This window comes from Pseudonaja textilis, chromosome 7 (assembly GCF_049901715.1).
Source record: "Pseudonaja textilis isolate UNSWEBS1 chromosome 7, rPseTex1.2, whole genome shotgun sequence".
NCBI lineage: Eukaryota > Metazoa > Chordata > Lepidosauria > Squamata > Elapidae > Pseudonaja > Pseudonaja textilis.
In genome coordinates, this window is record NC_141996.1 from 21,759,436 (window position 1) to 21,773,509 (window position 14,074).

At 37.0% G+C, this 14,074-nt stretch overlaps 1 protein-coding gene across 3 annotated transcripts in view; it reads right to left on the reverse strand.

Annotated features, from left to right (window-relative positions):
* The window catches only part of FLT1 (fms related receptor tyrosine kinase 1), a 116,309-nt gene that overhangs the window by 23,955 nt on the left and 78,280 nt on the right, over positions 1–14,074 (reverse strand). For all 3 annotated transcript variants that reach the window (XM_026708826.2, XM_087937207.1, XM_087937208.1), the window contains exons 16-17: positions 8,107–8,213; positions 4,226–4,361 (exon numbers count right to left, since the gene is read on the reverse strand). In XM_026708826.2, coding sequence (XP_026564611.1) covers positions 4,226–4,361; positions 8,107–8,213 — 243 coding nt within the window. The remainder of the gene's footprint in view (positions 1–4,225; positions 4,362–8,106; positions 8,214–14,074) is intronic.

Below are 14,074 nucleotides of genomic sequence, written 5' to 3' on the forward strand. Positions count from 1 at the left end.
CCACCATTGACACTGCTGTGTGTAAAGGACCATCTTCTTCACCAGAAGGAATCAAATGGACTTTGGAAATGATTGTGATTCTCTGTGATTAAATTCCTAGATATTTTATAAAATCTTATTTGCAATTTCATTTGTGAATGGGTTTAGGAAGGGTTGCACATTATCAAGAACTGTTCATTTCCAGTAAGGAAGCTGCCTTATAACAGGCCAGATACTTGGACCGTGTAGCCCAGTTTTGACTATTTTGATTAACAGGGTATATTCAAGATTTTGTAACAATGAGTTTTGAGACTCAAGGCCACCCTACCTCTGCAGCAAATTCTGCTTTCTTCTGACCTCTGAAAAATGATGCTGTGCCTTTAGTTGGGGTCTTTTATGATATTAGGCCAAAAGTAAGATAGGAAAAAGCAATTAAATTTTCTTACGTGGCTTATTATCAAGGCTTCTATTTATGCCACGGTGTAACCTCAGCATTTTTAGCAAAATGTCTGAATATACTGACTGAATCTGGTGTTTACATCCTGAACATACTTTACATGGTATAGATTTCAACAGGACTGCAACCAAGAATTTACAAGCTCAAAACATTTTCCAGTGAAGATTGTTTTAGTAGAATAGTACACGAAAGACCATTAGAGAGAGAGGATAGATTTTTTTTATGTACAGTGATCTGTTAGATATAAAAATGATCCATTTATCTTACTAAGACATCAAGTATGAGAGCCCTTATGCTTCAAAATTGGGAAAAAATTGGTTTCATTTCATTAAAAAAAACATTTTTTTATGAAACAAAAATTCATAAATTCATAAATTTCATTTCACCAGAATTGTTGGAAGTTGGATAGCTTGCAAATTTGATTAATAAATATAATACCTAAATAAGAAAAATAAATGCAGCTCTTAGACCTTGGAACAACAATTTTTGATGATGATGTACAGAGTATCTTTTATAATCAGGCAAAGACTTTAGTGCTGAACTGTATCACTGTAATTTTCAATATATGTTTGCAGGTATCTTCTCTTGTAGTTTTCACTACATTGGATTTAAATCTAACTGCTATACTTTTGTGAGCCAGCTTGAAATACTCAATGCTGTCTTATAAAAATATCTATTTCTGGATTATTTTACTATTTGTTGGCTTTGTTGTTCCTAGTTTTTCCCAACAGAAAAAGTTTCTGTTATTATTATTATTATTGTTGTTGTTGTTGTTATTTGCAGAGGAGTTTGTAAATTAATATTCCTTTAGTTCTTTGCTTGACCTCCAAGCTCTTGCTGAGCGATTGGTGTCAAGTTCATTCAGCATAAAGTCCCACCCTTTCATCTATTTTGATGTATACCATTTTTTGCATTTGCTACAAATTGGTTTTGTTCATTAGTGGTGAGGTGATTAGTGCTTTTCATAATTCTTGGCCAGAAAAAAAGGGAAAAATTAACATGGCGTGAAGCAAACTGGTTGTCTTAAGGATTATTTTTATTTCCAAGAATGTCTCTAGGCCTTACATAGTTTCCATGAGCATTTCTAAAAAAATAGCAATAATGAGTAACTGTAACTTAGTTCTTTGTTTGGCATTGGCCCAGGGATGGGATCTGACCAGTATAACTACCGGTTCTGTTGCTCTGTGTTGTGTGCACATGCGCGCCCGGACAGCTGAGAAGCGCTGCGTCCAAGTGCGCAGTGGTTGGAAAAGCCCCCTTTGCCCTGCTTTTTCAGCTGTGTCATGCAAAGTAGCTGCGGTTGAAAAAGCCGGAAATAAAGGTCAGGTAAGAGCCGGGTGGGCAGATGGGCCAAAACAGCAGCACATATAGAACCGGTTCTATGTATGCTCTCTGTCTGCTGCTCTTCAGAACTACCGGTTCTACAGAGGTGGATAGAACTGGTAGAATCCCACCCCTGCATTGGCCCCTGTCTAGAAAAAAAAAAAAAAGACAAAGGTAGAATACCATTCTTAGGATTGAGATTCTGGAGAGCTTGAAGACATTGATGGAGAGCAACTCAAGAATTTTGCCTTCTGATAAATAGATGGATTGTTTGGTGACTGGATATGCCATAATATTACGTACATCACAGTTGCTTAGACCTCACATAATTTAGTACGGGTATAGAAAAGCCTCAGTCTTTTTAATACATTATGCTAAGCCACAGTTTATTTAACCAGTTTACTGAATAAACCACAATTGGTTAGATTTATATAATAATTATAAACATGGCTTCCAAACCACAGTTGTTTCATGTAATATACCAAACCAAAATCAAATAAGCTACATTTTTTGGCTCACTGTGATGTGTGAGACCAACTAGTGCTTTTCTGGAGAGGCCTCTTCTTTATCTTATAGAGACTAGAAGGAATAAGAGCAACAAAACCATCTCTCTGTACCTGGACATATCATATAGGCCAGGAGTGTCCAACCTTAGCAACTTTCAAGACTACTATTCCCACAAACATTTCCAATTTCCACAAACATTTACTGAAGAACACTATGATTCATATAGTCACTTTCTATTTATGAATTATGAGCTTTTTTTCTACTGAAGAAGGAAAATATGTGAGAGACTAAAAATGAGAAGCCCCACAAGAACATGTCATGTATGGTGGATACATGTGCTGCCAAGGTCAATATGAGGTTGGACTGACTCCCCTGTAGCTAAGATTTGGCCAAAAGATGATTTAGCAACATGTTGAACTCAGCCAATTTTTCAAAATCTGTTTTTCATTCATGATGACACAACATTCTTTCCTTGTTTATGCCATTCCCTCTCCCCTTTCCCACGTACAAACACACATCACTTACACTGTTCTTAGTTCTAATCTGAACCTTAACTCCAAACTATAAAGTTGAACTTAAGGAACTGAATTAACTCAAACTTGACCAGCGCAAATGAATGATCAACATGAGAACTATTGTGGCTTCCTAGCAAATGTGCTTTGGTGATACTTGTGCTCATTTTGGAAGATGCATATTTGTTTCATTCATGCTTTATATTGTTGAATCAACGCACTTGAAATCTATCAGTGCACTTCCTTCAACAAATGGGCCTCTGTCATAACGTCAAAGAAATTAAGATTTCATAGTGTAGCTTTTTTTCTTTCCAGGATTCCCTCGTCTAGAAACTGGCATGGAGGATTAAAGAAAAAAAATATGCCTCTAATGAGTAAGGTTTTGACAGAAAATGCATGTATCATTAGGTGAAATGAAGCAGCACTTTAAGCAGAAGAGAATGTCCTGAGGTGGATTCAGGCCACAATTCTACCTACACTTTCTAATCTGCCTATTCAGCAACTGCATTGAGTCTACACACAGTTCTAGAAGAGAACCTTAAGCAATGCATTGTGAAAGGCATATAGTGGCCGCACACATAAACATGCTACCTTAAAGCAAATATCCATGTAGAGAATTTCTAGGGTTGTCCAACTTGAACACTGTCTGGAACCCTTTAAACAAATCCCCGCACAGCCCTGAGGAAATTATTCCTGTAGAAAAGCTCAGCTTTTGAGAATGAAATATCCTTGTTCATTTTTTATGGCCAAGTTTCATTCAGTTAGAACAGTCTGTAACCTGGACACATCTAAACTGAAATTTGTTTTGAAAGTAGAATTCCAATTTTTCAGATCAAAACAAAATATTAACATAAGCACTCAAGTACTTCCAATACACACCATTTTCAAAGTAGATAAAATGCAAAATTAATACAGTAATGTAACAATTATAAGTGTAATTGATGTGGGATATCTTTATGAAATACTGAGATCTTAAACTGAAAAATTATATGAATGCTGTTTTCTGCATTCCAAACAAGAACCTGTTTTAACTTCCATATCCTTCTCAAATAAACCCGAATATTTACTATAACTATCCTAAATATATATTTTACTGTGTGCACATTCAAGACAGAAATCTTGTTTTTTACAAGATATATCCCAATTCAAATACTACATATACCTTCAAAACAAGCAGGAAGATGCAGGATCCACTGGAATTATTATAATTAAGATTTAATGTAACTGCTTGCTTCAGTGTATTTGCTTATAGATTGTATATGCTTACCTCTATACAGAAGGGAAAGAAACATACCTAATTAATCATTCCAATTAATACTTCCCTTAATAAAAAAATTCTTACCTGAATTTTAGTCAATGAATCAGATGAAGAAAAGTACAGATGAAGAAAAGACCAGCATTTTTAAATTCTCATCCTACTCATTCAGAATAATATAGATATATTTACCCAACTTAAGCCTTTCCCGAGCAAACTCCCATTTGCTGGCCTCGTAAGGAAGCCGTTCACATTGTTCATCTAAGGGGACTTCTTCAGGATCCATTATGATTGACAAATAGTCTGACTTTATTTCGGAGGAAGAAGGCTAGAAAAGAATGTTTAAATTCCATTATCACTTTTAGGACATAAAAGCAATTTTGACAAAGTTGTTCTGATTATGGTCAGAAAGATGGTAGATTAATTATCTATGATTGCAGAAGCAACTCACATTACAGATGTATATTTTCTGTGCCAAAACACAATATTCTAAAATTTCTTCACTTTAATTTTGCTATGGCCACATTGTACCACTATCTCTCACTTACATATTGGATGCTTAATTTGTGTCTGTGTGTGGTTCTTCTTTTTATTAAACCCATATGAAAAAAACCCTCAATAATAGCCCTGTGATAGAGATTTGAGCCTGTATTTTCAAGCAAGGGTATTTTGAGAAAATGACTAACTTTGACCCCTAAAAATAGATTTGGCTGACAGCCATTCACAAAACAAAATTCTGGCATATGCAACAGATAAGTTCAGCTGTCAATGTTTGTTAAAAAAATGAGAAAGGGAGAGAGAGGGACCAAATGTGGTTTAAAAGTTGTGCAAGGCTTAAATGTACTCTGCAAAACATTAATCAGTAACATTTTGTGCATGCATTTTTCAAATGTTCAAGAATTTGCATTTCCCTTTGGACTTCTGCATTCACGATCTTGTTTCCCCATAATCATTGCTAAAACTAATTTAGAAACACTAGCCTGTAGGAAGGATTAAAACTGTAATCCTATATGTACTTATTTCTGAAGAAGCTTAACTGATTTCGGAGAGATTTATGCATGAGTATCTATATATATATGATCGAGCTAATTAACCTTGATTCAGAGAAAAATAGATGAATTCCAGCCTGTGCTCTTGATGGCACGCTCGCTTTGCAAGATACTTAAGATAACAGATAACAGATAATCAGAGTTGGAAGGGACCTTGTATTCATATTTGTTTATCCAATAATTGTTTTCTAAATTCAATTTTAGAATGTTAAATAGCATATTTTTAAAATATAAAGGTGATAGGAACACAAAATGTTTATAACATGGGCACTTTTAAAATCATGCTTATTACCACTCAGTTTAAAAGATATGAAGGTACTATTCTTTCCTCTATCCGATGGAAAACCTGATGTCTTCTGGATTCCATCTGTGATTCAGTGTGAATTCAGCAAACAAGCTGAGGTCAAGTTTTTACTGACCTCCCAAATCTTAGTATGGTTGAGATTCCAATGATCAGTCTAGGTATTCGGGGCGAGGCTATTCTTCATTCTCTCTGGGATTACTATTTAAAGTGTTAGATGTCTAATGGAAATCACTCCTTTTCATTCCACATAACCTAGTTTTCTCCCTCAGGTTAAAATCAACCTTCTGAACCATTATGAGTCTAGCAATATTTCAAAAGATGCATGCACAGATGTGGGGTCTGAACAATCTCCAGGACTGGTGGCATATCCGCAGCAATCAGAAGTAACCAAAGAGATCTAGGCGGATCTCAAGCCCAGATTATGTCATGTTTAACTTTGTCAGTGAGATATCATACAGCAGGAGAGTATTTCTACAGTAAGTCTTGTCTTGGGGAAAGAGGGGGGGAAAGTTCTATTTTAAAACAGCCAAAGATGAATATAAGCTGCCTCCACAGGAAACCTGGGATTGAAATAAAGGCTATCCCAGGTGGATGTGTTCTCTAAAAGGGCATCTTTATGCTCTAATTAGAAAATGAGGTGACCAATGAGCACTAAATCATTTATATGATAGGGGGGCCTGCTTGAGAAAATTTAAGCTGGTTAAGAGGTAAAATATGGAAAAGAAAAGACCATGTGATATATTTTATGAGTTGGCGATAAGTTATCAGAATTGTTTGTACTTGTGACGGGGTAGTTATTTCTGTTCTGACCCAGGTACAACAAAAGTTGACGTTAACTCAAAGATTCCTTTATTATTTTGTCGGCAGCCCCTACAAAAAGTTTCTCTCTCACCACAGGCTAACAAGTCTGTCCGTCTGGGAGACGAATAGTTGTCTGCCACATCTATTCATTTCTGCCCCCTGCCTTTTATCCCCAGAGCTAGGGTGGGCCTTCGCTAGCAGTGGTGCTCTTCCTTCCCAAGGATCAGCCCAAATATTTCCACTGCTCTCCTCTCCTCTGCCTTCTGCGCATCGGCACATCAGGCACTGGACCCAGTTGTTCCTCCTCTTCCTCATCAGCCATCTCCAGACCTGGGGGCTGTTGACTCTCCATCTGAGGGCTCATGGATGGCCCAGGCTCCAGTTCTGTCTCTCTCTCTCTGCCAGCTCCACTCCCTCTTCCCCTCAGAGCTCTCAGATTGCCTTGATGCTCACCCTGATTCCCATGCCACCTCCTCCTCTGATTCAGCTGCTGGAGGGGCCGGCGGCCGACAGGCCACACCATTTTTAAAAATTTTTTCCCTTTGAATGGTCACGTCACACAAGCAAAGTACCAGCAAAGGAGAGGGGAAAAGATTCCAGAGAGGTTCCTGAGACAGAAAGTCTAGTCCTGCCAAGAATGTAATAAGGGTTAACAGAGAGGCAGTTTCTGTAAGCAACACCAGAATGTTTCCTTCCTGCCTTCCTTACAGGATTAGGCCAGTAATTTCTTCTAACAACTGGTTCTCCGAACTGCTTCGAATGTTAACAACTGGTTCTAGTAAATAGGCACGACCCTGTACACGCACACCCACAGACCCAGAATTTATGCTAAAAAAGGGAGAGGGTACCAGAACATACCAAAAATACCTATGCATGGGGTCCAAGTCTGAGAGAATGTAGGCATCTTCTAAATCGCTCTTTAGCAAAACTTTTGTAAAATAAGATAAGAAGAAACAAATTTCTGCTTCAGATAAAAAGGAAGTTGTAAAAATCAATTATGATAGGTTGATTAAACCGAACTTTACTTACAAGTACATCCAGCTTTTAGTGTAATAATTGGCCAATGGAGCATAGTCATGTATGAAACTGGGAGTCTCTCTCATGCATAACCCTGAAATATAAACTTCTTGCTAAAAGATTCACTAAAGTACGCATGTCCATCCTGGGGCCCACATGCAGTCCTGGCCAGCTAGTCATATGGCCCCACAAGATCATAAAAATATTTAAAAAATAAAGGTAGTTTATTAACTATTAACATTAACTCTATTATATATTTTACTAGCTCTATACTGTGCTTCGCTATGAAACTGTGTGGTCAGGCTTAGTTTTTGGGGAGGAAAATAAGGGGGGAAAATTCTGCCTCTGCTTACCAGCATCCATCGGTATTCATCTGGCTAGCATCCTGTCAGTGTGTGAGAGAGTTGAGAGCTGTTTGGAAACTGAAACAGTATTTGTTGTGTGAGCAAGAAGGAGACAGCAAGGAGCCTGGGCATGGCTTAGCTCAACTATTCTGTACTAAAGCTGCTTGGTGCTGTGAAAATAAAACCGAAACTCCTCCTCTGCTTGTGTTTTGCATTTGGAATAGAGTTCTTTTCAGCTGGGGAGGGGGAGTTGAACTCCTTAGCATCAGAGCGTGTTAATAATAATATACAAAATACTAATGCTCTGTTGATCATTTCAAAAAATCCTTTCTTAGAGAGCACCTAGAAACCAAGAGCAACATATGTGCCAAATTTCAAGTTGGTAGACTTTACAGTTCTAGAGATTTTGTGATGATGCTTGAGTGGTATTTCACTTATATACATATAGATAAGCAACAATTTCTCTTCATTAAATGTGGTCTAGGCAAGCCAAAACACTGGACAACCACGCACTAAAATAACCTCTAAAATAGAAGTTTGGGATAGCTTTCTCTTTACCCTTTTCAGCTTTCGTATGAAGAGAGTTAACAGGAGCCAGAAGAGTGTGGCTGCCAAACAGGTGCAGGTCAATGTTATTAGCTCCAGATTTGAGTTTTCAGATGTTCCTAAAAACAAGCAAGCAAACCAACAAGTTTATTGTAAATACCAACATTAGTTTATATAAGAATAAATACAGAGCTTAGCATATATTGAAATATAATTGTAGTACACAGTTGTTTCCTTTTTAAGCAGCATCAATTGAACCAGTAAGAGTGGCAACAGATATCATCATTAGTCAATGACAACACAGTTCTCTGAATTCCTGGCTACCATATTGTTATATATACCTTACTGCTGTACTGGGGGTGGCTGCTGGGGGTTCGCAGAGGTCCGGGAAAACCCCTAGCTAAGATTCTGTGCAGTTCGGGCAACCCCCAAATCCCATTTCTGCCTGGACCCTCCCACTCCCCTCCTCCCCTCCCAGGAGTCCCCACGCTAGAGGTGGTATTCAGCAGGTTCTGACCAGTTCTGGAGAACCAGTAGTGGAAATTTTCAGTAGTTTGGAGAACTGGCAAATACCCACCTCTGACTGGAGATTTTACAGTATCCTTCTCCTTCCATGCCCACCAAGCCACACACACAGAAACCAGTAGTAAAAAAAATTGAATCTCACCATTGCCCCACGTGGCCCATTTTGGATGCAGGTCAGTGCAGGGCATACACGGAGGCTCAGGGAGGGTGAAAAACAGGCGAATCGGAAGTCCGGGAAGGCCTCCGGAGCCTGGGGAGGCCATTTTGCCCTCCCGGAGGCTCAAGGAAAGCCTCCGGAGCCCAGGAGGGCAAAAACACCCCTTCCCACCGTGGTCCAGGAGGCCGACTAGGCCACACCCACCATGGCCACACCCACCCAGCAAGTGGGCAGAGAACCCCTTGCTAAATTTTTTGAACCCCACCCCTGTGATGTACTAAACTATATCATAGTATTACTATATTACTATATCATAGTATCATAGTATTACTATTACTGTAATATATTATTGTACTATACTGTATACTCCATTATTATAGCTGCAATTTAAGTATAAGAATGCCAAGCTCTTATAACCATTCTGAACCAACTGGATTTTCAAGACCTCCTTTCAGGATATTCTCAAATTAAAATGTCGGTCTTAATTTTAAGAGCTTCAAATGAGTTAGGCTGTTGGCTGGCCTCCATAGCCCAATGCCAAGAAAATGTGTGTTTGGTTTTAAGTGAACTGCTCTGAGGCAGTGGCTGTCGGCTTCATTGGAATCTGGGTGGCTGCATTAAAAGCTCCTCATCTGGCGTCCTGCCTCCTTTTCAGAGATGGATAAATAAGCTGACTAACTGAAGTAGCAGTGTCCCTGGTGCAGGGTCAAATAATCAAGATAGGAGCTGTGATGGTATGATCCCAGGCTTCATCTGTTTTTTTTCCATGGGCATCACAACTTAGAGAAAATGATGTATTCAACCTCTTACAAAACCAATTCAAAAGGCCATCACATTTTAATTCCTGTGAAAGTTTTCACTTAATCAAAAACAAACAACCTGAAACTAGATCAGGCCATTATCAGAACAAGAAACAGATGGATACTTTTGCCTACTCAACAGAGATTTGCTTCTAAAACAGGTAGGAGAAAGAAGTGCAAGAAAATTGATTGTTATAAATAGTTTTTGACTTTGATATACCACAGTCTTCAGAAATCTTTTAGAATGGAAAACATAGGTTTCTTTTATATATATAAAATGAATTTATTTATCTGGTCTTCATGTCTTTAAAAATATATTCCTGAAGTGTTGCCTTCTCACTTGAAAAAACCTGGCATATAATGAAAGTATATATATTTTCAGATAGAAATAATATATTCATGCTAATTTCCATTCTCAGAGCTGTTCTCAGAGAATTCCCATAATCTATAGAATACTTCAGAAACGCTCATGTATTCTTATTGGAATTGTTGTGTAATGATTCCATATACAAAAAGTCGTGGATATAGTGCCAGTCAGAAACTGTTGGTCTAGAAGAAATCATCTCTGCAAAATAGTTTACACATTTTGTGGAAAATAAATGTTGTGAAGACAAAAGCTAATATGGATGAGGGGCTGCCACAGGGCGGAAGGAGTCAAGCTATTTTCTAAAGCTCCTGTAGGTCAGACAAGGAATAATGGATGGAAACTGAACAAGGAGAGATTTATCCTGGAAACAAGAAGAAATTTTCTGACAGTGAGAACAATCAACCAATGGAGCAGCTTGCCCTTGGAAGTTGTGGGAGCGCCATCAGTTGAGACTTTCAAGAAGAGATTGGACAGCCATTTGTCAGAAATGGTGTAGGGTCTCCCGTTTGGGCAGGGGGTTGGACTAGATGACCTACAAGATCCCTTCCAACTCTGATTATCTGTATTATCTGGATACTAATAACTATACATTCTTATATGGGTCCATTTCTGTCCATTCTTCCATACATTTTGGGTGATTCTTGGCACCAGCTTCAATTTTCAGAAATTTCAGCAAATTAAATGGTCTTAATGGTCTTAAGGCTGAATAAAGTGCAGAAGAGAAAGATAATATCAATAAAAAAACTGTTAGTATGGATACTCCAGATTTTGTCTGTTTATTTGTGGTCACACACCTTACTCAAGGTCTATACATGGTACTTTTCAATTTACCGAATGACCTATCTTACATTCAAATTAGTATCCTGTACATTTAGGATATAAGTAATGTCAATGGTTATTCAAATCAGTGTATTGTTAACAAAAATCATGAAAAATATTTTGTATATCATATATGTCAATTCTGATAAAAATATTTTGAATTGATTGAAAGAATCCTCACTTTTGTGACACAGGTAGTAGCTCCATGCTGCCATTTCTTTGTGCCATTATACAAAATTTCCAGTTTGCTTGTAACTCTTGCATGTTCAAGATTTCCCAGGATAGTAATAAGCACAACGAACTGTTTTGAATTGTCAAGTCAGTGCAACAACATGCTGCTCAATGGTCACTGGTTCACTTGTTGCTTTATATTTGTTAACATTCCCCATCAGCAACAGATTTACTTAATTTTAAAAAGACGGCTTTTTTCTCACCTTTATAAGTAACTCAAGTACCTACTACTTCTTTCTTCTCTTCTTATTTTCCTCACAACAACAACTCTATGAGGTGAATTGGGCTGAGAAAGAGTGACTGGCGAAAAGCCACTCAACTAGCTTTCATTCCTTTTTTTTTTTTTGAAAATTTTATTTGGGTTTTCACAAAAACAAAATACAAATAAAACATATTTTTTTGGAAATAACATGGTCCCAGGTTATCACTTCTTCATACAGACACAAACTCAATTTCACGCTCATTTTCATGTTCTATTCCATATCTTATTACTGTTTTATATTTTCTACATAGTTTTTCCCCTTTTAATTTTCTCAACTTTATTTTAATTATCCCATCTCAATTCAAATCATTATATTTATACTTTTGTCTGTCCTGTTTCAATTTCATATTATCTTTTCTCATTAAACAAATTTTCCTCTGTAGTTACTAATTGAAGTATGACACCTTTATATCTTTTAATTTTATCCAGTCACACTCTTATTTAAGCTTCAATGTATACCTTTAAGATTATAGCATTCAATTTAATACATAACTTCCAATCGAATTCTGCTTGGTACATTCTTAAAATACACACTATATTCTTAAGAAGAAAAGATTATATATATATATATATATATATATATATATATATATATATATATATATATATATATATATATATGTGTGTGTGTGTGTGTGTGTGTGTGTGTGTGTGTGTGTGTGTGTGTGTAAATAGATCACACATTCCATTCCAATTCAATTCTATCATTAATATTCATTAAAATCTTAACATCTTTAACATTTCTTTTCAATTAAATATCATACTTCCTTGGGAACACTTATAAACTTTCCATAATTAATTCTTTTTTTCCATATTTCTCACTTATATTTTTATAAATCATTAATAATAATTAAAATGTTCCCATCCTTTCCTAATTTAATTATCTCATTCACTTTAATTCATTTATTTATTAACAAACATTCCACTACATTACAGTGAATATTTTATCTATCATTTTACTCATATTTTCTAAAATTATTTCTATTTGTAGTATAACAATGCTATCTTATGTACCTTTGCAGAATCCCTTTTACAATTAAATTTTCACCCCTTATCTCTAAACAGTCTTTTGGTTTCAATCCTTATATCTTTTCCCTGTTTCTCTATATCTTGTTTCTGTCTTTTACAACTTCTTTTCCTTACCTTCTTCCCCCTTTCTTCTCCCTCCCCCTTTTACCCCCTTGTCTCTCTACTTCTAATTCTCTCATCTGTAATCCCCTCTTCTGTTGCTTTCTAATATTATACTTATCTTTCAAACTCTTCTTCTTTTTGGTTGTTTTTTCTAGTCTTAAACCTTTCACTCTCTTTCCCCCCTTTCCTTTTTTCCTCCCACTTAAAATTATTTGATCATTAAAGATGGCTTCTTCTTTGTCCCGATCTTCTTGTTTTGCAAGCGTTTCTTGTTGTTTCTCATAGTTCCAGATCTCCATATCTAAGAACTGAAATACGAAGCCAAAAGAACCTCCCCCGTCTCGTGTATCTTCTTTCTATTTTTTAAGTTCCATTTTCAGTTCTTCTAAGAGTGATGCCATTTTAAACACTTTTAAACAACCACCCGATTAGTTTTAGTCATTTAGATGCAAAAACCAAAAATCACCAAGTAATCCAAATAATCCAAGGCTGATTCTTCTTGCTTCTTTTTTCCACTTTCTCTTCCTGGGGTTCTATTATTTTGTTGCCAAGTTTCAGTTAGGATATATCTTTGGGGAATCTTGTTAAAGTTTCACTGTAAGTTCCTTTTAGTTACAGTTCCATTCCTTAGTTCCAGGCAGTCTCCTCCATTTTTCCAGATCCTACCCTTTTATTCTTTTTTTTCTCCTTTCCTGCTTTTAAAAACTTTTAAATATCCAGAAATCTTTATTATCCCTTTGACTTTTATTTTCAGCTTAAATGCCTATTAATGTCAAAGTGGATTTTTTTTTTCCAATTTCTTGCTTAAGTCTCTTAGCTGTCAGTATAAGGAAGGGAAGGAAAAAAAAACTAATCCTTTCCCTTTTTTCTCTCCTTCGCTGCTTCAAAATCTTCTTTGGGAACAATGGTATTTAGTTTAAATTCCAGGGTACCTTACATTATTGCTTTTTCAGTTTAACCTGGTCAACCAAAACTTTCTCTTCTTATCTTCCTCCTACACATTCTTTTCCGGTTCAGTTCTTCTTTGAGATGGCCATTTCTGACCACCGCTGCAACTGCCTTCGGGAAAGGGAGTAATGGCCAGCTGGGGAAGAGAGATGAGGCTCTCCTCGACCCTGCTGGCAGTGTCCCCCCTCTTCACCACCTCTATGGGGTGGCTTAGCCCCAAAACCAGCTGGCTCGTGGCGTTCTGGTGGCGAGCACAGATCGAGACTGCGCACGATTGCAGATTTTGGCCCGTCGCCGAAGAGACTCAAACCGGAAGCTTACTGGCTTTCATTCCTAAGGTGGGCCTAGAACTCACAGTCTCCTGGTTCCTAGGCCAGCACCTTAATCACAACTCCAAACTGGTTCTGATCACAGCTACATAACTCAAAAGCTATAATCCTTAGATAAGATGTTCTCTGTGATCGTGGTCTGATTGGATTCTGCATGATCAAGTGCCACAAGAATATGTACAAATGAATGATTGAAGAGGTGGGAAAAGAGAGGAGAAAGAAAGAAAAAAAGTAGAATCTAAATAGAAGAAAAAATAATTATAATTCTCTTTATACATCCCCAGTAAAATATTTATTTCAATTCTTGGGATTGTATCCAGGGGTGGGATTCTACCAGTTCGCACCTATTCGCTAGAACCGGTTGTTAACATTCTAAGCAGTTCAGAGAACCAGTTGTTAGAAGAAATCACT